Genomic DNA, 22,040 nt, shown 5'->3' with positions numbered 1-22,040 from the left:
GTGATCAATATGATCTCACAATATTGTGTTTTCGTCACATGAGTCTGAATTTACCGTTATAATAACGATTTTGTATTCAACCATTATATTGGTGCTATTACAATTAATCAAAATTAGAAAAATTATTTTATCAAAATAAAGTGGTTCAATTCACTTTTTTCAGTAGTTGAAGTTTAATATATTTTACTTCAACCTCCACAATAGAGTTAGCAAAAAATAATTTGCTTTTTTCATCCCACCAAATAACACCAAATCTTTCTCATCTAGTTTGCTTTTATCTTCAAAGTACTTTACTGCAAACACAACATTAAGTCAAGTTGTTAGTCACATAGCTCATATTTTTATTAGGCTAGCAAATTCCTTTTTTATTAAATTTGCCACAACTTTCTCACACAATTGAATCAAAAGGAGTTTCAAGACTCACACAATCAACAAAATTGTATTTCACAAAATTTTCAATATTATGTGACTTGACAAGTAAAATTTCATCATATGTTTATGATATTTTTTCATTCCAAGAATGATTTTTTTCTCTTCCAAAACATTCCATGTTAAATGGCTACTCAACATGTTTTTCATAATTTATTTATAACTCTCATGTTAGAGCTAAAAATCATCTCATTATAGCCAAACAACAACATGTGATTTATTCCACAATAAATATATGCATTCTTAATACTCTTTTTTAGAGCATTTCTCAAAGATGCAAAAATCACAATTTCACAATGATCTTTTGTTTTTTTTTTTTTTTCTCATTTCATGAACCCCCACTATTTTAAGATTTTCAAACTGTAACAAAAACATGATTCTCCTTAAAATTGTTTGTGTAATATACCACAAATATAATAAATTAGGAAACTTATCCGCGATTCGCGCGGTATAACAATAATTTAAAATAAACTTTTTATAAATTACGTATTCATGAAATATAAGTTGCAATACTTCAAGTTCATATGATTTTTTGCTGAAACCCTTAGATTCATAAGTTATAATAATTAATCAGTAATAAGAACGGAATTAATATTTTAATATATTATGTTAGCAAAATAGAAAATTAATGAATCAGAAATAATTTAACAATCTAAAAGTGATTACTTTTAAATCTATAATACAATATGAATAAAGCTTGAATTTTGTAGGTCATCAACTTTTATTGAAAAATAAAAATAAAACTAAAAGTATAATAATACTATTAATGACTCAGTATCGACTAAAAGCAACATTGATATTAATTTGCTCAGATCAAATAATAAGTGTCACGACCCAAATCGAGTTGTGAGTGGCACCCACACTTAACCTCCTAAGTGGGAGAACCAAGGAATCTAAACCCCAACATATATCAATAATTCAATTACGAATAACAATAAAATGCGGAAGCTCAAAACTTATTAAAGTAACCAATCAAATCAACCTCTAAAATCTATTACACATCATCCCCAAAACCTGAAAGTCATCACATCAAGGACATCTAATCTCCAAATACTAAGTCTAAGAGTATCAAAAACACCGAAATAAATGAAATAAAGTAATTTGTGTCCGCAAACTAAGGACATCATATCATGACCGAGAGAATCCAACACAAGCTCGAATGAATAGCTCACCCTTGAACCTGATATGCTGAGACTGGGTAGAGCTAAGGGCGAGTCAAAGTCGTTGGTACACTCACTGCACTCCATAAAAGGAAAACAAAGAAAAACACAAGTAGGACTCAGTATGGGGCAACATGTACTGAGTAGGTATCATCGATCAACCAAAAATAGAAACTAATATACAATGAATAATAGTATAAAATCAACTATGACACTTAACAGGTGGCAAGCAACAAATAACATGAACCAGTGACAACAACACTAAAGTAAGTACGCAATCAAACACACATATGGGGACTCATGCCTCCACGCCACACTCATTTGGGAAATGGGTTCTTTGAGATTGAGTACATTAAGTTAATTCAATATCTTTTTCCTTTAATGTTACCGTGTCAAACGTGACACTCCGATCCAATTGTATCGTGTCGGAACGTGACACTCCGATCCAAAAATACTGTGTCGGAACATGACACTCCGATCCAATAATACCGTGTCGGAACGTGACACTCCGATCCAGAAATATCGTGTCGGAACGTGACACTCCGATCCAATAATATCGTGTCGGAACGTGACACTCCAATCCAAAAATACCGTGTTGAAACGTGACACTCCGATCCAATAATATTATTAATTTATCATTTATTATCACCACTTTTCAATTTATTAACAATATTTCATCAAGCCTTCTTTATTCAAGGCATCACTTCGATAGAGAGGGTTCAAGATTATAAATTTCACGGTCTCAGGATTTCAGACCAATCACAAACCACACAACTAAGCCACACAATAAAGTTCATAGAAAACTTCACAATATCACTCAATGCATATCAATCACTATTAAGAGTCTATCAAATAGAATAAACCATAATCTACCTCCACCGAAGAACCGAAGTCAAGCAAACTACTTCTCCAATGCATTTCCTTTCCTCAATGCCTCCGAACCTTTCCAATCTATCAAGTATATATGCATAATTTGTAAGTTAGCGAGTTTATAAAGAGTCATATTATTCTTTGTCTAGCGTTGATCCAAAAACTCACCTAATTCTATAATCAATTTCCTAAAATTCAAACTTAAGGGTAAGTCTTAATTCCTCTAATTAGCCTATCTTTAGTGGAATTCAAATAATTCGATACACTTAATATTTAATTACCTATCTCAATATATCAAAATATAGTTTATAACATAATAGCAAAGTTGTAATGTTTAAAAGTTAAAGCGTCTGGTTACACAACCAGTGGCAGCGAACACTTCAACAATATATCCACACACTTTTATATCCTTAATCACCATTAATGTTAAATTATTAACTTCCTCACTTTCATCCAAAGTCCCAACCAATCAGTGATACAAATTCATGCATATTACCACTATATCTTTCCCCTTCATAATTTCATTAATTCACTACCAACTATCCGTGCAATTAAGTAATTACCACCCTCCCTTTCCAATCAAGTTATAACACATACTATATGATTGTAATAAATTGGTCCACTGCGAATCATTAATTACTCCCTCCGTCCACAATTGTTTGGCAGGTATACTAAAAATAGATGTCCAAGATTAATTGTCAATTTAAACAATCAAGAAATAATTAGTCATTTTTTTCCAATTCTGCCCTTAATGATAATGTAGTTCAATTGAAAAGTTATGTGGACTTTTGATATTCTTGGTATTGTAGAGTTATATTAGTCAAATTACACCTTGTATTAAATTTTCCTTGAGGGATGTGCGTGACCTTACCCTGACAAACAATTGTGGACGGAGGGAGTAGCTATTAAGAGGTCCTACGATAATGCCAAGAACTAAAACTCACGTGCATGCCAAACAAGATTTCAACCCAATTTTTGATAACCTCAATAATAACAAAAACCACCTAACCTATACTGCTAATCACCGAGCAATAAGCAACTTATGAGCAAAACTTGATATCCTTTTTAATATCATTCAATTACTTAATTAACATCTCCTAATCATTACCGCATAATTATTGTAATGATTGCCTGACAATTGTCCATTAAGTTATGTCCCCCAAATGCATAGAATTCACCAAAATCTCGTAGCAGCCCAAGATACACTTTAACAATTAAACTTTCACAGAAGTAATAGCTAATAATGAAGAAACTTACCAACAAAAGAATACTGTTGGAATATCAGGAATATCAGGCCCAACTAATGAATTGGACAAAAGGAATTTGGGCTCATTTGTTAAAGGCCCAGCTGATGATAACAATACGTGTACATAGGAATATTCTCTCTTACAAGTTTGTTTTAAGTTTGTTAGAACCTAGCCTATAGTATAGGGACACCTGTATAGAATATAGCTGTTTTTCTTCTCTTCTACTTGTATAAATGGAATGGAGCACTGATCAATAAAATACACAGAGAAAATTTCTCATAATTCTTCTCATTTACAACAAATACACAGTTGATATCCTTGTAGTCGCCGCACAGGTAAACCCTATTCTCAAATTTGTTTTTACGCTCGTGCCTCTATTTTTGTCTTCCTTTCTTCTACTACCCTAATTATTATTATCTGTAACTAATTATAAAAGTGGTAAAAACTGGTCCACTACAAATTTTAATGTTATCTTTTTTTTTAACCACCAACTAAATTAATTATTAAAACTGCCCCACGTATTTCATAATATAGTTACGAATAGTCCGAAATACTCATTTAGAATCTATCGGAAAGTCTTTTATGAAATAAAAAGTTCTAGTACTCAAAACGACCAACTAGGTCGTTACAATAAGAAATAATCTATGAAGGACCCAGTATCAATGTTGTTCTTAGTTGATATTGGGTCATTCATAGCATTATTATACTTTTATTTTTATTTTTATATTTCAATAGACATTTAAGAACAACATTGATATAATTATAACATATAGATATCGATCTTTAGTAGAAGAAATAATCTAAGAATTCAAAATAAAATGACAAATCAAATTCTATTTATATATTAAAAAAATACATTTTTTATGCAGTTTATGACAATTAAGTTTTGAAATAAATAAATAAATAAAAAAGTAAAAAGAAAAAAGAAAGGAAAAGAAATGATTTAAGAAATGATACACATAACATTATTGATGAATTTAAGGAAAGAAATTTAAAAAATTAATAGCATCAATAATGAAATGATTTAAATATGGGTGTATTTGATAATTCAATAAGGTTTTGAGGTAGAATTTTTAGTCTTTTCAAAATTTGGAAAAGTATAAAAAAAATAGAAAAATAATAAATAAACTTCCACATAATTTTTAACAATTAGTAAGGAAAATATAAGAGAAAATGTCAATTTTTTTTTTATTAAAATAAACAAATATCTTAAATAAGAAGGTTGTCATCTTTTTCTAATTTTAATTTTATTATTACTCATATATATGAATCTTTAGCCAAAGAAGTGATATAAATTAAAAAAGTTAAATTTCATAAAAAATATATATGTGATTCTTACCATGTTATAACAACTAATTTCTTGTAAAAAATAAATTAAAAAAGGTAAAAAAATTTATTAAAAAAAAGAGCACTAAGGAAATGATATAAATGAAAGTAATAATCAAGATGAAGTAAGAAAAAATAATATTATTGATGATGAATGGAATTAAATTTAGTCAATTTGATATTCACTAAAATTTGAAAGTAAAATTTTAAGTTTTTTAAAATTAAAAAATTATAAAAAAACGAAGAAAAAAAACAATAAAGAAAGTAAATAAATTTTAGGCCTTAATATATATATATATATATATATATATACTAGTTTTTCGACACGTGCGTTGCACATGATTATCAATTAAGAAAATTTAAGCGAATATTTGAATAAAAAGCTTTACATAAAATAATATTGCAGATTCTTTTGTAATGTTCAATGTGGATCATCATATATATCTCTTATTCACATGAACCTATGAAGATGGTCAATGAAAAATTTTATTAGTTAAATGCAATAATATATATATTTATTTCAATTTGATGAGGTTCAATTATGTAATTAGTCATATCTCACTAATATTACCTTATACACGATATTTGTTGTGTATTTTTCTTGTCATCTAACCAGATGTGCTTTGCACGTGTATTCCCCTTAATCTGTTTAGATGTCATATGAACATGTGGAAAACAACTATATTTTATTTATTAGAACTATTTTTGTATATCAATTTTTATTTTATAAGTTATAACATAATATATGACATTCTTTTTGTTGGCTCTCATATTTGACTTATCGATTGACTTTGTACATAAATCAAAGACAGTTATCTGACTGTGCATAGTTAACTGAGAAAGGTTTTCTCTTTTTTTTTTTACCGAAAAAACTAAAAATTAAAATTAAAGAATATATTCTATCTGTGAAATCATATATATAATCACCTGTTTATCTTACACCTAACAAAAATATAGTTCATATACTTGCAAACAATTTTCAATTTATTCAAACAAGCATGATTCGTCCAAGGAAGAATAACAACGATGTGTTATCACATATATAGGGGTGGTATAATAATATGAAAAATTTTTGGTCAAAAGTTAATATAACGAAAAATGAAAGACAGAAATAATTAATGTTATAACTATGAGAATACATAATATTATAACTAAAGAGTATGAATAACATTTGCAATAATTAGTAATAACTAAGAGAATTTATAATGTTACAACTAAAGAATTAATGTGCAATAGATGAATTTCTAATAAATTTTATGCTTACATAAATAAATACGACTTTTAATTAATGTTACTAATTTTTTTATAGTTATTAGATTTTAATTTAGTGTAGGGACAAATGAAAATGTTTATTCCATATTACTAAATATAAAATTTATTTTGTTAATGATAAATTTTAAATGATTCATATATATTCACATTTTTTGTGAGTTATTATTTTTTAAATAAAAAAAAACTCAAATTTTTTTAAAAATAATATATTTTGAAGTTAGAAGATCTTGTTAACTTGATAATGCATTCGTGACATAAATAAATACCTACCCAAATATATATATTAATGAAAATATATATCTCATAAAAATTAACTATTAAATAAATAATAAAAATTAAACTTATACAGACTTCAACGTTGTGTTATTAGAAGTCATATGAACTTTTCTTCGTCGAAAATATTGAAATATTAAGAAATAGTAAATTAGTAAAACAAAAGGTCAATGTTTACATAGTAACAACTATTTTGAAGCAAATTCCTGACAATCTAAATCACATAAGTAGCATTGATAAATAAAATCATTCTCTTGTCTTGGGCATCAGAAAAACAAATCGTTTTATAACTCTCATGTTATCCCTCCAAATCAGCTATTCTATCACTATATAATTACATTAATATATACAATCATTTAGCTGTCCATCATGCTAACAAAATGGTTACTCAACATGTTTTTCATAATTCATTTATAACTCTCATGTTAGCGCTAAAAATCATCTCATTACAGTCAAACAACAACATGTGATTTATTCCACAATAAATATATGCATTCTTAATACTCTTTTTTAGAGCATTTCTCAAAGATGCAAAAATCACAATTTCACAATGATCTTTTATTATTTTTTTTCTCATTTCATGAACCCCCACTATTTTAAAATTTTAAACATAATTTTTTTCATGAAAAGTAGTATTACTTTATTCATGAAAGTACTAGGTAAAAAGTTTTTTCTTTACTTTTTTCTCCGCTTCAATTGAGCAAGTAGAAAAATACTTTACCCGTACATCTCTTCACTTCCATCTCTTGAAGAGAGCGACGTTTGAGCGGAATTATGTTGAGATCCTAATCTTGATATCCAACCTTTTCAAACTGTAACAAAAACATGATTCTCCTTTAAATTGTCGGTGTAATATACCACCAATATAATAAATTACATTTGAAATAAAATGACAAAAAATGCATAAACAAATCTTTTGGCTGAGGCACGGATATCTCGCTCTCTTTAAGGAGATTCAAGCTCACTACGACATAATATAAATTAGGACAGATGACTATTGTATTAGTTGAATTGTAGATGAATAATAGAGAAATTAAGAGGATTGAGTGAATTAGAAGCTACATTTAAAGGTTGCTTTAGTGATAAATANTCTCTTGAAGAGAGCGACGTTTGAGCGGAATTATGTTGAGATCCTAATCTTGATAGCCACACCTTTTCAAACTGCAACAAAAACATGATTCTCCTTTAAATTGTTGGTGTAATATACCACAAATATAATAAATTACAGTTGAAATAAAATGACAAAAAATGCTTAAACAAATCTTTAGGCCGAGACACGAATATTTTGCTCTCTTTAAGGAGATTCAATCCCACTGTGGCATAATATAAATTACGACAGATGACTATTGTATTAGTTGAATTATAGATGAATAATAGAGAAATTAAGAGGATTGAGTGAATTAGAAGTTACATTTGAAGGTAGCTTTAGAAGTTACATAAATCCCTTTGAAAAAAGGAAGAGATTTTTTTTTAATTTTTTAGAAAAATTAAAATATTAACCCCACGTGTTTACTGAATATAATAAAGATTTTCAGTACAATAATTGAGCTTATTATGATCACAATCAATTCCATGAGCTGTAGTATTGAATGAAATTTCACACGTTTAGTAGATGTGGTGGGTGAGATTTGATCTTTTTATTTTTTTATTAGATATACAGATATCTCGGATTTAAAATTAAAAAATTGAGAAATTTTTGATAGGAAGTATTATTTTTTCCACTATGGACATAATGATAATCTAAATTAGTTGGACCAATACTATTAAACATCATAAAGAGGTATATTGTGCGGGATATGATGTGATCCCTCCACTTTTAAATTTTGATGGTTGGATTGACTAGTAAGATATAAGATTTAAGTAGAGTGATAGAAAAATAAGTTAAAGTGATATTTATTCATATATAAAAGTCAAAGGAAAGTAGATAAGAAGTAAAGAAACTTAAATTGAAATGATTTGAAATGTCTTATTAAATAAACAGTTGGAAATTGAAATGGAAGATCATTGAATAAGCAATGGAAGATGAAAAATATTCAAATGAATTGAAAAGAAAAGAAAATACAACCATTTGACTTCTTCTTCTTCTTTTTTCTACTATTGAAATTTTCATTTGTTATGTTTTGATTGTATAATTACATCTTTGCATTTAATTGTTCTTAAAATAATGATTTTAAAGAACAAAATAGTCATTTAATTTTTATAAGCTATTAAAAGGTGTGTTCAGTACGAAAGAAAATATTTTTCAAAAAAATAATACATGGTGAAAGTGGGGGATAGGGGTGTGAGCCCTACATAAAAGGACACAACCTATATTGAATATCTTCCGAACACGCAATGCATATCTTCCGAGTAATATAATGAAGGCTTATTTATGTCATCGGTTGAAAATTTAGCTTGTCTATGCCATTTTTCGTTTGAGAAAATGTTCATCCATGCTATTATTTCTTAACTGAAATGACATAAATGAGCTAAATTTTCAAGGATGACATAGATGAGCCTTTCTCAAAGTTTGATGGCATATTTGAACATTTTTTAGTTTAAAAAATAATTAATTAATGACGTGTTCGAATTATAATTGACCACACGTATAAAAAACGATTTTGCAAAATTGAATTTTTTGTCATTTGGAAATAATAGCATGGATAATGAGTCGTTCTCAAATAAAAATAGTATAGATGAGTCAAACTTTAAAAGAATGACATGAATATATCTCTTTTCAAAGTTTGATAACATATTTAAATTATTTCCTTGAGATAAAAAGATTTGGTGGGAAGAAAAAATAACATCATAAAGCACATGTAAGGACATACATAATATTTCTCTTTTATCTATAATCTATAGATAGATAGAGAAAGTGGGAAAATAATTGCCTTAAATTATTAAGTAGACCCAACTATAATTATGACATGAACGGTTTGAACTGATTGAATTTTTTTCATCATCCTTGGAAATATTTTCTTTAAAATAAATAGAAAGGACACCATTTTTAGAGACGAGTGTCAAAAACACATTAAACTATTTTTTTTTTAATTTCATACCTAAACTATTGAGGGTGTGAGTTTTATATCTAAACTATCACTTATTAGTTTGAGAAACACACTTCAGTGGTGTGTGTACTATACACTCTCTTTTATTTGCAAAAACCTTATCATATGACATTCCACATGAATAAAATATTCCATCCTGAGTTTTTCTCAAACGACAATGTATTGATAAGTCAACTTTTAACATATGACATAAATAAATTTTTTTCAAAGTTCAATAATATATTTGAGCATTTTCCTTAAAACAAAAGGACTTGTTGGGAAGATTGATAACATCACAACATGTAAAGCACATGTGAGGGCACAAAAAAGATCTCTCCTTTTCTAATAAATATAAATGTGACCTGAGTGGTTCAAAATGATTGAATCTTTTTCTCCATCATCCTTATTAAAACTTGGAAATATTTTCTTCTTCTTTCAAAATAACCATTACATTTCACATAATTGTGAGCTACATTTTCCCTTTATAATGTAGCATAAAGTTATTTGTGTTAAAAGTCATTTAATTTTTGAAAGCTATTAAAAGGTGTGTTCAGTACGAAAGAAAATATTTTTCAGAAAAATAATACATGGTTGAAGTGAGGGATAGGGGTGTGAGCCCTACATAAAAGGACACAACCTATATGAAATATCAATAAGTTTTTTATTTCGATTTATTTGAGTCCAAAAAAAAAATTTCACTAAATAATCAGACAAGTAAAGACCCACTCTAAAAATATATTGAATATCTTCCTAACACGCAATGCATATCTCCCGAGTAATATAATGAAGTCTTATTTGTGTCATCTGTTAAATATTTGACTTATCTATGCCATTTTCGTTTGGAAAAATATTCATCCATGCTATTATTTCTTAACTCAAATGTCAAATGTGATGGTTATTTTTTTTTGGATTGTCAAATTAGGGCTTCGATAAATGGGGATAGTTTTCCTTGTTTATAGTTTGTGTTTTTAGAAAGTTGGGAAATAAATGTTATGACTTTTAAGCGTAGACTTGATGTTTGAGCTTACTGTTTTGTTCAGTTTTAATGAAACGTTGGATGCTGTAAAAAAAAAAAAAATAAAAAATAAAAAAATAAAAAAAATCTTAACTCAAATGTCATAGATGAGCTAAACTTTTAAGGATGACATAGATGAGTCTTTCTCAAAGTTTGGTGGCATATTTAAGTCTGTTTCCTTTTAAATAAAAATTAACTAATGACGTGTCCGAATCATAATTGACCACGTATAAAAAATGATTTTGCAAAATTGGAATTATTTTTTCGTTCGAAAATAATAGCATGGATAATGAATATTTCTCAAACAAAAATGATATGTATAAATCAAACTTTTAAAGAATGATATAAATATATCTTTTTTCAAAGTTCGGTAACATATTTAAATTCTTTCCGTGAAATAAAAAGATTTAGTGGGAAGAAAGATAACATCACAACATGTAAGGCACATGTAAATAAGATTTCTCTTTTATCAATAATCTATAAAAAGATAGAGAGAAGTGGGAAAGTAATTGCCTTAAATTATAATAAGTAGACCTACTATAATTATGACATGACCTTTAAATTGGTTGAATTTTTCTCAATCATCCTTAAAATATTTTCTTCAAAATAATCATCACATTTTACATGAGTAATTTCAGTAATTTCGAAAAAGATAAGATTTTTAATAAAAGATATCTGTTGATTTTTTTATATTGAAATTTTCATTAGTTATATTTGCATAGATTTTATAATTACAATTTTGCATTTGAGTGTTATTAAAATAATGATTTTTTTAAAAAATAATCTTTCAATTTTGAAAGTTACTAATTAGAGGATGTGTTTAGTACGAAAAAAAAATAATAATACAAGGCAGAGGTGGGGAATAGAGGTATGAGTGTTACATAAGTATAATTAGAAAGGACACAATTTTTAGAGGTAAGTGTCAAAAACACATTGAACTATTTGTTTTTTTTAGTTTCATACCTAAACTATTGAGAGTGTGATTATTATATGACATTCCACATGAAAAAAAATATTCTATCTTGAGTCTTTTCTCAAACAACAATATATTGTTAAGTCAAACTTTTAACACATGATATAAATAAACTTTTTGTCAAAGTTCAATAATATATTTAGGCATTTTCCCTAAATAAAAGGAGTTGGTGGGAAGAAAGATAACATCACAACATGTAAAGCACATGTCAGGGCATAAAAAAGATCTCTCGTTTATCTTTTACCTATAAATAGAGAGACAGAAGTGTGGAAATAGTATCTTAAATTAGTAATAAAGTCCTTTGCCTAATAAATACACTTGTGACTTGAGTGGTTCAAAATGATTGAATCTTTTTCTCCATCATTACTATTAAAACTTTGAAATATTTTCTTCTTTCAAAATAACCATCACATTTCACATAATTGTGTGCTACATTTTCCCTTTATAATGTAGCATAAAGTTATTTGTGTTAAAAGTCAAGTTGTGGGGATACCTAATTTATATAATTCAAGATTCTTGCTTTTTCTTTTAGTTGTGATATTTTTCAGCTCAGTTGGTAGAAGAAAAGTTGAAAAAGATCACATTTTTGATAAAGGGTATGTGTCAAAGTTAACTGCTTCAGTGTTTCAGCTAGCTAAGAATCTTGATTTAAGAGGCATTTGTGTTAACAAGCATTTGGACACCCAATTCAAGATTCTAGCTTTTTCTTTCAGTTCTGATATTTTTCATCTGAGTAGGTAGAAAAAAAAGTTGAAAAAGATCACATTTTTGATAGTATGTGTCAAAGTTAACTGCTTTAGTATTTCAGCTATCCAAGAATCTTGATTTAAGAAACGCTAGTGTTATAAAGTAAGCATTTGGACACCCAATTCAAGATTCTTGATATTTCTTTCAGTTGTGATATTTTTCAGCTCAGTATGTAGAAAAAAAGTTGAAAAAGATAAGATTTTTTATAAAGGGTATGTGTCAAGGTTAACTGTTTCAGCTAGCTATGGACTTATACTATTCAAGATTCTTGCTTTTTCTTTCAGTTCTGTTATTTTTCAGCTCAGTAGGTTGAGAAAAAGTTGAAAAAGATGAGATTTTTGATAAAGGGTATGTGTCAAAGTTAACTGCTTCAGTGTTTCAGCTAGCCAAGAATCTTGATTGAAGAAACTTTTAGACATCCAATTCATGATTCTTTTTTTTCCCAGTTCTGGTAATATTTCAGCTCAGTAGGTAGAAAAAATTTGAAAAAGATAAGATTTTTGATAAAGGGTATGTGTCAAAGTCAACTGCTTTTAGTGTTTCAGCTAGATAAGAATTATGATTCAAGAAGCTTTTGTATTAAAAAGTCAAGCTTTTGGATACCAAATATATATAATTCAAGATTCTTGTTTTTTTTTCCAGTTCTGGTAATTTTTCAGCTCAGTAAGAGAAAAAAGTTGAAAAAGACTAGATTTTTTATCAAGGGTATGTGTCATTGCTTCAGCTAGCCAAGAATATTGATCTAAGAAGCTTTTGTGTTAAAAAGTCAAGCTTTGGACACCCAATTCAAGATTCTTGTTTTTTTTTTTCCAGTTCTGGTAGTTTTTTAGCTCTGTAAGTAGAAAAAAAGTTGAAAAAGACAAGATTTGTGATAAAGGGTATTTTGTATTAAAAAGTCGAGCTTTGGACCCCCAATTCAAGATTTTTGTTTTTTTTCCAGTTCTGGTAATTTTTCAGCTCTGTAAGTACAAAAAAAGTTGAGAAAGACTAGATTATTGGTAAAGGGTATGTGTCAAAGTTAACTGCTTCAGTATTTCAGCTAGCCAAGAATTTTTTATTCAAGAATCTTTTTGTGTTTAAAAGTCAAGTTTTTGGACACCTAATTAAATTCAAGATTCATGTTTCTTCTTTCACTTCTGATATTTTTCAACTGAAAGTAGAAAAAAGACTAATTTTTTTGTGAAAGAGCTAACCTTAGAATTTTGATTTTAAGGAGGCTATTGTATTAATGGAGGAAAGACAGAAAAAGGGGAATTTGGTGTTTGCAGTTAATGGAGAGAGGTTTGAGCTGCCATCTGTCGATCCTTCGACAACTTTGCTTGAGTTCTTGCGCTCTGAGACTTGTTTCAAGAGTCCTAAGCTTGGTTGTGGTGAAGGTAATGCTCTTCTTTTCTTTCACCACTCTGTTACATGTATCAATATGTTTTTTATTTTGAACAACCGTGAACCGTGGTGTCCAAGCCTGTTTGTGCGTCTCGACTAGTCTCAGGGGTACCTTGTTATCTCCCACCATCCCACCAACCAACAATGAGTAACTCTGTATGTCAAGGCTTGGACAAATAAGAAGAAATATCTATTGTTTTTTATTCTGTTGAAATTTGAACCTTGAACCTGAGATCTCATGATCTCAATCTTCCTAGTGTATACTATACGTTTGTTTTTGGTGCTAGTACATAAGGAATGTTAGAATCTTTGGATTTCCTTAAATTGGTTTTCTTATGGCAAATGTTCATGGAATTTGATAAATTCTAGTGTACTTCTCTTATTCACCAGTCATCTGCAGAAAGTTTATGATAACTTACTAGGCTTTCCTTTGATGCTTTTTTACATCTCTGCATTTCTGTGCTCTTTAAGCCTTCTATGTCCATTAAAGGGTGTGATGGAACGGTAAAGATTCTTTCACCTCTAAACAAAAGTCTCGGGTTTCAAGTGTTGGGAGTGGGACACTGTATGCTTAATTGTTTTCAGGCAATGAAATCTTTTATTATGTTAGAGGGGGTTACAAGCCTCATATTGGTTGAGGAATGGATCGGTGATTTGCTTATATAGACTTGCGCAATCCTCCCCTCATAAGATAGCTTCTTGGGTTGAATTAAGCCTAGGTGTCATATCTTTACATGGTATCAGGGTAGAGTCAGGTTCATCCCTGTTTGGGCTCCTAGCCCACGCTTCAGTTGGGCTTGGGCGTGAAGGGGGTGCTAGTGTGGATTAAAGTTCCACATTGGTTAGGGAATTGATTGGTGGTCTGCTTATATAGACTTGAGCAACCATCCCTCATGAGCTAGCTTTTGGGGTTGAGTTAGACCTAGGTGCCATATCTTACGTATTATGTGAATTTTTTTTTTCTTTGGGATGGGGGATAGAGTCTCGCATTGGCTTATATGGACTTGCACAAACTTCCTCTCATGAGCTAGCTTTTGGGGAACGGATGGCGGTTAGGCTCAAGTGTCATATTTTTACAATAGCAAAAATGAAGTTTTAGGTTTCACCATATGTAATTGATTTACATACGAAGCTAACTTCAGCAGCTTCGGAGAGTAGAATTAATTTTGTTGTACAATGAAGTAAAATGACTAGCTTTTATAGTTTTTCAATGTAGAATACACGTTAAGTGAGATATCGTATTCCTTGTTTGCTGACATCATTTAGACTATGAAATACTGCTTCTTAAGTCTTTTAGAGGGGTATATCTCTTCATCGTCCATCTATAATCTGATTAAGTATGTGGTAACAAATGCACAATTTTGGTTTCAGAAGGAACATAACTTATTTGTATGGTTACAGGTGGTTGTGGGGCTTGTGTTGTTCTGATCTCAAAGTATGATCCGAAGTTTAAAAAGGTGGAAGATTTTAGTGTAAGTTCGTGCCTTACACTTCTTTGTAGTTTAAACGGTCGTTCAATTACTACAAGTGAAGGCCTTGGGAACACCAGAGATGGTTTTCACTCTATTCATGAAAGGTTTGCCGGTTTCTATGCTTCTCAATGTGGCTTTTGTACTCCTGGCCTGTGTATGTCACTTTTCTCAGCTCTCGTCAACGCCGATAAAGGAAACAAACCCGATCCTCCACCAGGATTCTCTAAGCTAACTTCATCTGAAGCTGAAAATGCCATAGCGGGAAACCTTTGTCGGTGCACTGGCTACCGGCCCATTGCTGATGCCTGCAAGACTTTTGCTGCTGATATTGATATAGAGGATTTGGGGTTCAATTCTTTTTGGAAAAAGGGAGACTCCAAGGAAATGAAAGTAAGTAAATTACCTCCCTATGATCCAACCAAGAATTTTAGTACATATCCTGAGTTCTTGAAAAGTGAATCCGCCACGAATTTGGACTCCTCAAAGTACCCTTGGTACAGTCCTGTTTCCATTAAGGAGCTATGGAACTTGTTGAACTTCAATGTGACACTAAATCGTGCAAGCTTTAAACTCGTCGTTGGTAATACTGGCACAGGTTATTATAAGGAAACTCAGCGATATGATCATTATGTTGATCTCAGACACATTCCTGAACTCTCAATCATCAAAAGAGATCAGACAGGCATTGAAGTTGGAGCAACTGTGACTATCTCTAAATTCATTTCAGTCTTGAAAGAGGAAAGTAATATCAATTTGGGTTCATATGGGAAGTTGGTATCCCAAAAATTGGCTGACCACATGGAGAAGATTGCTTCACCATTTGTTAGAAACTCTGCTAGTGTGGGAGGAAATTTGGTTATGGCACAGAAGAATGGTTTTCCTTCTGATATCGCTACATTACTTCTCGGGCTTTCTGCTACTGTTAGCTTGATGACCAGTCATGGACCTGAAAACCTCACATGGGAGGAGTTATTATCAAGACCACCACTAGACTCAAAGACTGTGCTTCTAAGTGTTTGCATCCCATTTAAGAAAGATCGAAGTTCTCACCAAACTCATTCTAGATTTTTGTTTGAAACCTATCGAGCTGCTCCACGACCTCATGGGAATGCATTGGCATATGTAAATGCTGCGTTCCAGGCTGATGTTTCTCACTGCAAGAACAGCATCCTGATAAACAATATCCATTTGGCGTTTGGTGCGTATGGCACAAAACATGCAAAAAGGGCTAAAAAGGTAGAAGAATACCTATCCGGGAAAATGTTGAGTGTACATGTTTTGTATGAAGCACTTAAATTAGTCAAACTAGCGGTGGTACCGGAAGATGGCACTTTACACCCTGAGTACAGATCAAGCTTGGCCGTCAGTTATGTTTTTGAGTTTCTTTATCCCTTAACTGATGTTCATTCTTCTATTTCTGGTGGTTTACTTGATGGAATTAATGACATCACAGATGAGGAACCTTCGGAAAGTAGTAATAATGGTTGCATTAGTCAGGGGAAAAAACAAACACTACTATCTTCTTCTAAGCAGGTAGTGGAGTTTAGTACAGAGTACTCTCCAGTAGGTGAACCGTTGAAGAAGATCGGAGCTGCCATGCAAGCTGCTGGTTTGTTATCCCCTTTTAATATTTTATTTCATCTTGTGCATGTTAAGTCCAAAATCTCATACCAACTTTTCCTGTCCTTGACTGCTGGCTTTTTGACATTTAAATTTTAAGGCAGCTATGTTGTTCAGACACTTAAAAATGTTAGCATCCAACAGGGGTGGACAACATTTTTGGAGGGTCCAAGCAACATAGTTATATTAAAAATGTTATCTGGTATTTAAAGTGAAAATACACAATTAAAGAAATAGCAAGTACAGGAGGGAAAGTCTATAATAAGAGATATGAGATCGAGGAAATAGTTTACTCTGTCTTAGCTTTGGATAAAGCATTGCGTTAGGAATCATTCGACACCTCTGGTACAACTATAGGTACCATTCTTTGGGGTGTTAATACATATTTTTACCGAACTTTGTAGTGTGATTTGGATAAAACATTGTGTAAGGAGACGAAGCTTGAGATTCCGTTTTCAGGTGTTACCAATTGGTCATTCTTCTCCTTTTTTGTTTCCCTTGTTGTCATGTATTCCTCTTGCCATGTTTTTGTTTTTTTTTTAACACAAAATAGTTTATCTGCACACCAGTTTAACTATAACTTTGAGTCTGCAACATTCTGAACTTTAGGTGTGCTGGTTTACATAATATTTTTCAGGTGAAGCAGTTTATGTAGATGATATTCCTTCACCACCAAACTGCTTGAATGGAGCATTTATCTACAGTACAAAACCACTAGCTGGTGTCAAGGGAATCCAGCTTGAGCCTACTCATTTAACAGACACCACCATAATTACTTACAAAGATATCCCAGCAGGAGGGGCAAATGCAGGAGTTGTTACACCGTTTGGCTCCGAGCCCTTATTTGCAGAAGATCTCTCCCGTTGTGCTGGCGACAGAATTGCATTTGTGGTGAGCACTTCAAGTTTCCTTCTTCTGAGATTGCTTTAATGAAATGTTAATTTCTCATGCACTAAGTCCATTGAAATTTTGAACTTGTTTCCTTATGTTGTTGAAACACCATAGGTTGCTGACAGTCAGAGATCTGCTGATCTGGCTGCAACGACAGCCCTCATTGAATACGACACTACAACTGTAGATTCTCCCATTTTAACTGTTGAGGAAGCTGTTGAGAAAGCTAGCTTTATTCAAGTCCCTCCACCTTTTCAGCCTGCACAGATTGGCGATTTCTCAAAAGGAATGGCTGAAGCTGATCAAAAAATTCTCTCTGCTGAGGTACTTTTGTTTTCTCTACTGTTCATATTTGATTTTTGTTGCTCGGATTCTCCAAAATTATTGCCGTACCCATAGTGGATCCTCCAAAATGCACTATTGGAGGATTCGGCATGCACCTGGTGGCATTTTTGAAGAGACTGAGAACATAGCATTGTTTCAATGGTTTCCTAAATTTGATTCCTGTATGGTGATGTATGCTAAAGGTTCAAACATATTACTTATCATTTCTTTTAATAATCATTTTCCAGTTAAGATTGGGTTCCGAGTACCATTTTTATATGGAGACACAGACTGCCCTCGCAATTCCAGATGAAGACAACTGCATGGTTGTTTATACTTCAAGCCAGTGCCCTGAGAATGCACAGAGTGTGATTGCCAGTTGTCTTGGTGTTCCTGCACACAACATCCGCGTAATTACAAGAAGGCTTGGAGGTGCCTTTGGGGGCAAGTTTTCCAAAGCAATGCATGTGAGTATACGAAAAAGAAATAGTAATAATAACAATTCTCTGACACTGATGTTAAAGTTTATGAATAATTTTAGGTTTCCACGGCCTGTGCACTAGCAGCATACAAGTTAAGAAGACCTGTCAGGATATATGTCAACCGGAACAGTGACATGATAATGACAGGAGGACGACACCCGATGAAAGTAACATACAGTGTAGGATTCAAGTCTAGCGGAAAGATCACAGCATTACATCTTGATATACTGATAAATGCTGGGATCACAGATGATATGAGCCCCATCATACCATCATATCTGATGAATACACTAAAAAAATATAATTGGGGTGCCTTATCTTTTGATATACAACTATGCAAGACAAATCTCACCAGCAAAACGATCATGCGGGGCCCTGGGGAGTTGCAAGGATCTTATATCGCCGAAGCTATAATAGAACACGTCGCAAGTTTACTGTCGATTGAGGTGGACTCTGTCAGAAATGAGAATGTTCATTCATTTGAAAGCCTTAACTTATTCTATGGTAACGTTGTAGCAGAAGGAGAATATACATTGCCTAGTATCATGGATAAGTTGGCAGTGTCGTCGAGCTTTTTTCAACGAAGCAAGATGATAGAACAGTTCAACCAGAAAAACACATGGAAGAAAAGGGGTATTTCTCGTGTGCCAGCTGTGTACAATGCTTCGCAACGACCGACACCAGGAAAAGTCAGTATTCTGCAAGATGGATCAATTGTTGTGGAGGTTGGAGGAGTTGAAGTTGGCCAAGGGCTATGGACAAAGGTTAGACAGATGACTGCCTATGCTCTCAGTTCAATCGAAAGTAGTTGGGCCGAAGACCTTGTGGAGAAAGTACGAGTCATACAAGCAGACACCTTAAGTGTAGTGCAAGGTGGGTTAACGGCTGGAAGCACTACATCGGAATCAAGCTGTGCAGCTGTTAAACTTTGCTGTAATATCTTGGTTGAAAGACTCACCCCTCTGAAGAAACAGTTGCAGGAAAAAAATGGTTCTGTTGATTGGCCAACGCTGATTCGCCAGGTTTGTTTTCAACATTTCAACACTGCAAGTCACACTTCTCCCAATCAGTACTTTCGGTTTTCTGGATTGGTTTTTGAAATCACTGTGAACTTGTATTCTTAAGATGTTCTCGTTGCAAGAGACGCCTTATCATCAATGATTACCTTGTTCTTATAAACATTTCGCCATATCCAAACAGAACTCGTGATGCCAAAGATGCTAAATTTGAATTAGTCAGAAGATAAAATACTCTGAAGTCATATTTGAAATCATTTTGCTTCTTTTGCAGGCACAAACACAATCAATAAACTTGGCAGCAAATTCTTATTATGTGCCAGAATTCTTGAGGTATTTGACCTTCGGCGCTGCTGTCAGTGAGGTAAACTTGTTACTCCTGTCAGATTTTCTTGTTCCCTGCCTCAGTCTGCTACTTTAAAGCAGATTCCCTTTTCAATACGTAGAGAAGATCACCAAATTTTACTGAATTTATTCCAAGAGCTTAGTTCGAATCAGTATATCGGAATATCAATACTGATTGGAATATCAATACTGATCCGATCAAGCTCTCTTATTGAGAATGCTCATATATTATGCCTTGAAGAGGACTCGAACCTCCACCCTCTTAAGCATGAGACTTTGAGTCTCGTGTGTATCATTTAACCACCAAGATATCTTGAAAGTGAATCGTATGCAATGACTATCAATTTTCAATATATGAGTACACAACACTCGGCAGGGAACTCCGGTTGTGGATCATTTTGCAGCCAATATATCTTCATATGGATAACTAACAATAGTACTCTTTTTGCAGGTGGAGATAGATGTTCTGACTGGAGAGACTACCATTCTGCAGTCGGATGTTATTTACGACTGCGGACAGAGCTTGAATCCAGCTGTTGATTTGGGACAGGTTCTTTCCTTCATCATAATTTTGTAACTAGAATTCGCTTAATACGATTCAGAGATGCATCATGCACTCAAACCGTTAATCAAACTTCAGATCTATCTGATTCTTGATCCCAAGATTGTTCATAATTGTGGTGATTGTTTTTCTTTTCCTTGCTACAGATTGAAGGTGCTTTCGTACAAGGAATCGGATTTTTCATGAACGAAGAATATCTTACAAATGAAGATGGGTTAATGGTCTCAAATAGCACTTGGACATACAAGATCCCAACTATTGACACCATACCCCAGAATTTCAATGTTCATCTCGTAAACAGTGGACATCACGAACAACGTGTTCTTTCGTCCAAAAGTATAACTCTTTTCTTCATTTCCTTTAGCTTTACCATGTGTCATATGAGTTCTCCATGTTCTTGAGTTCACAGGAACACAGTAACTTTTGTCCAGACTTTGTATAGATATATTGAAAAATCCACTAAATATCTATAAATACTTTTTAGTGAGCTATGTTATTATTATATACTAACTTGAGCTCAATGAAGGAATGTATAAACTTCAAATTCTGAATTTGCTTCAATTCATACAAACCGTTGAATCTTATTATAATTAACTTTTTTTGCAGCATCTGGTGAACCACCGTTGTTTCTGGCAGCTTCGGTCCATTGTGCAACAAGAGCAGCCATTAAAGCAGCACGTGAACAGCTCAAACGTTGGGACAAGCTCGACGAGTCTGTCTCAGAATTCTATCTAGATGTCCCTGCAATATTACCAGTTGTGAAGACACAGTGTGGCCTGGATTATGCAGAGAAGTTCGTAGAAACTTTGCTGGCTCGGAAATCAGCATGCTTCAAATGATACTAAACTATCCAGAATGTTGTTGTACATGTGTTGATTCCTCCAAAAATACACATTACTTTTTGAGGATCTGACATGCACCCGCAGGCATTTTCAAAGAGTCGTGATCATGTCTACTACATCTTTAATATTCACCAAATTTCAAGTACATGACTAAAGAGCTATATATGGTTTTAGTCATATAATAAGGTGATTTATTTCTTCTAAAATATTGATATATGATCATTGTAAATATTTTATAACATTTGTGTTTGCTATAATAATAATGATCATTTTATTTTCTGACCCTTTTTTAAAAAAACTTTGATCGAAGCTTTTTTGTTGCCTATAAATCGAAAAAGAATAAAAAAAATCAACTATATCATGTTAAAAATGGAAACACGGTTCGCACGTAGACAAAAGTTATGTTGTTTGGATTCTTCAGAAAATATGAGTATATGTCGGATCCTTCAAAGGCAATGCATTCTTGAAAGGATCCATTGCGAATGAGACAATATTTTTGAAGGATTCAAGCAACAATAGTACTAGCTTAACCACATGCACGTGTGTTACACATGTATGTCGAGTTATGTCATAATTTTTTTAAATAGAATTCATATTATTAAAACAAAATTTCGAGTAAACAATTATGCATAGAATGAAGAATAAATTACCAGTACATATACCTTTCGTTGTCTTTGAAACAAACAGTACTTAGAAATTAGAACGCACATTATACTAGAAAAATTATTGATATCCATTTAAATCTATTGGAGCTTCATGAGAAGT

At 31.9% G+C, this 22,040-nt stretch overlaps 1 protein-coding gene across 4 annotated transcripts; it reads left to right on the top strand.

Moving 5' to 3' along the window:
- The first annotated feature begins 12,113 nt into the window (after positions 1–12,113).
- Positions 12,114–21,514, top strand: LOC125843835 (abscisic-aldehyde oxidase-like). 4 transcript variants are annotated; one of them, XM_049523046.1, is made up of 11 exons: positions 12,114–12,262; positions 13,552–13,714; positions 15,123–16,802; positions 17,451–17,704; positions 17,819–18,028; positions 18,277–18,495; positions 18,570–19,532; positions 19,801–19,890; positions 20,323–20,421; positions 20,580–20,769; positions 21,040–21,514. In XM_049523046.1, the coding sequence occupies exons 2-11, from the start codon at positions 13,567–13,569 to the stop codon at positions 21,270–21,272; spliced, it is 4,086 nt and encodes a 1,361-aa protein (XP_049379003.1). In that variant the 5' UTR covers positions 12,114–12,262; positions 13,552–13,566; the 3' UTR covers positions 21,273–21,514. The 4 variants fall into 4 exon arrangements, with proteins under 4 accessions (XP_049379003.1, XP_049379004.1, XP_049379005.1 ...); XM_049523047.1 differs by lacking the exon at positions 12,114–12,262 and adding an exon at positions 12,397–12,440; XM_049523048.1 differs by lacking the exon at positions 12,114–12,262 and adding an exon at positions 12,478–12,550.
- The last annotated feature ends 526 nt before the right edge of the window (positions 21,515–22,040 follow it).

Source organism: Solanum stenotomum, chromosome 11, assembly GCF_019186545.1.
Source record: "Solanum stenotomum isolate F172 chromosome 11, ASM1918654v1, whole genome shotgun sequence".
Taxonomy (NCBI): Eukaryota; Viridiplantae; Streptophyta; class Magnoliopsida; order Solanales; family Solanaceae; genus Solanum; species Solanum stenotomum.
The sequence above is the reverse complement of the archived record's forward strand: the minus strand, read 5'-3'. Positions and strand labels throughout refer to the sequence as shown.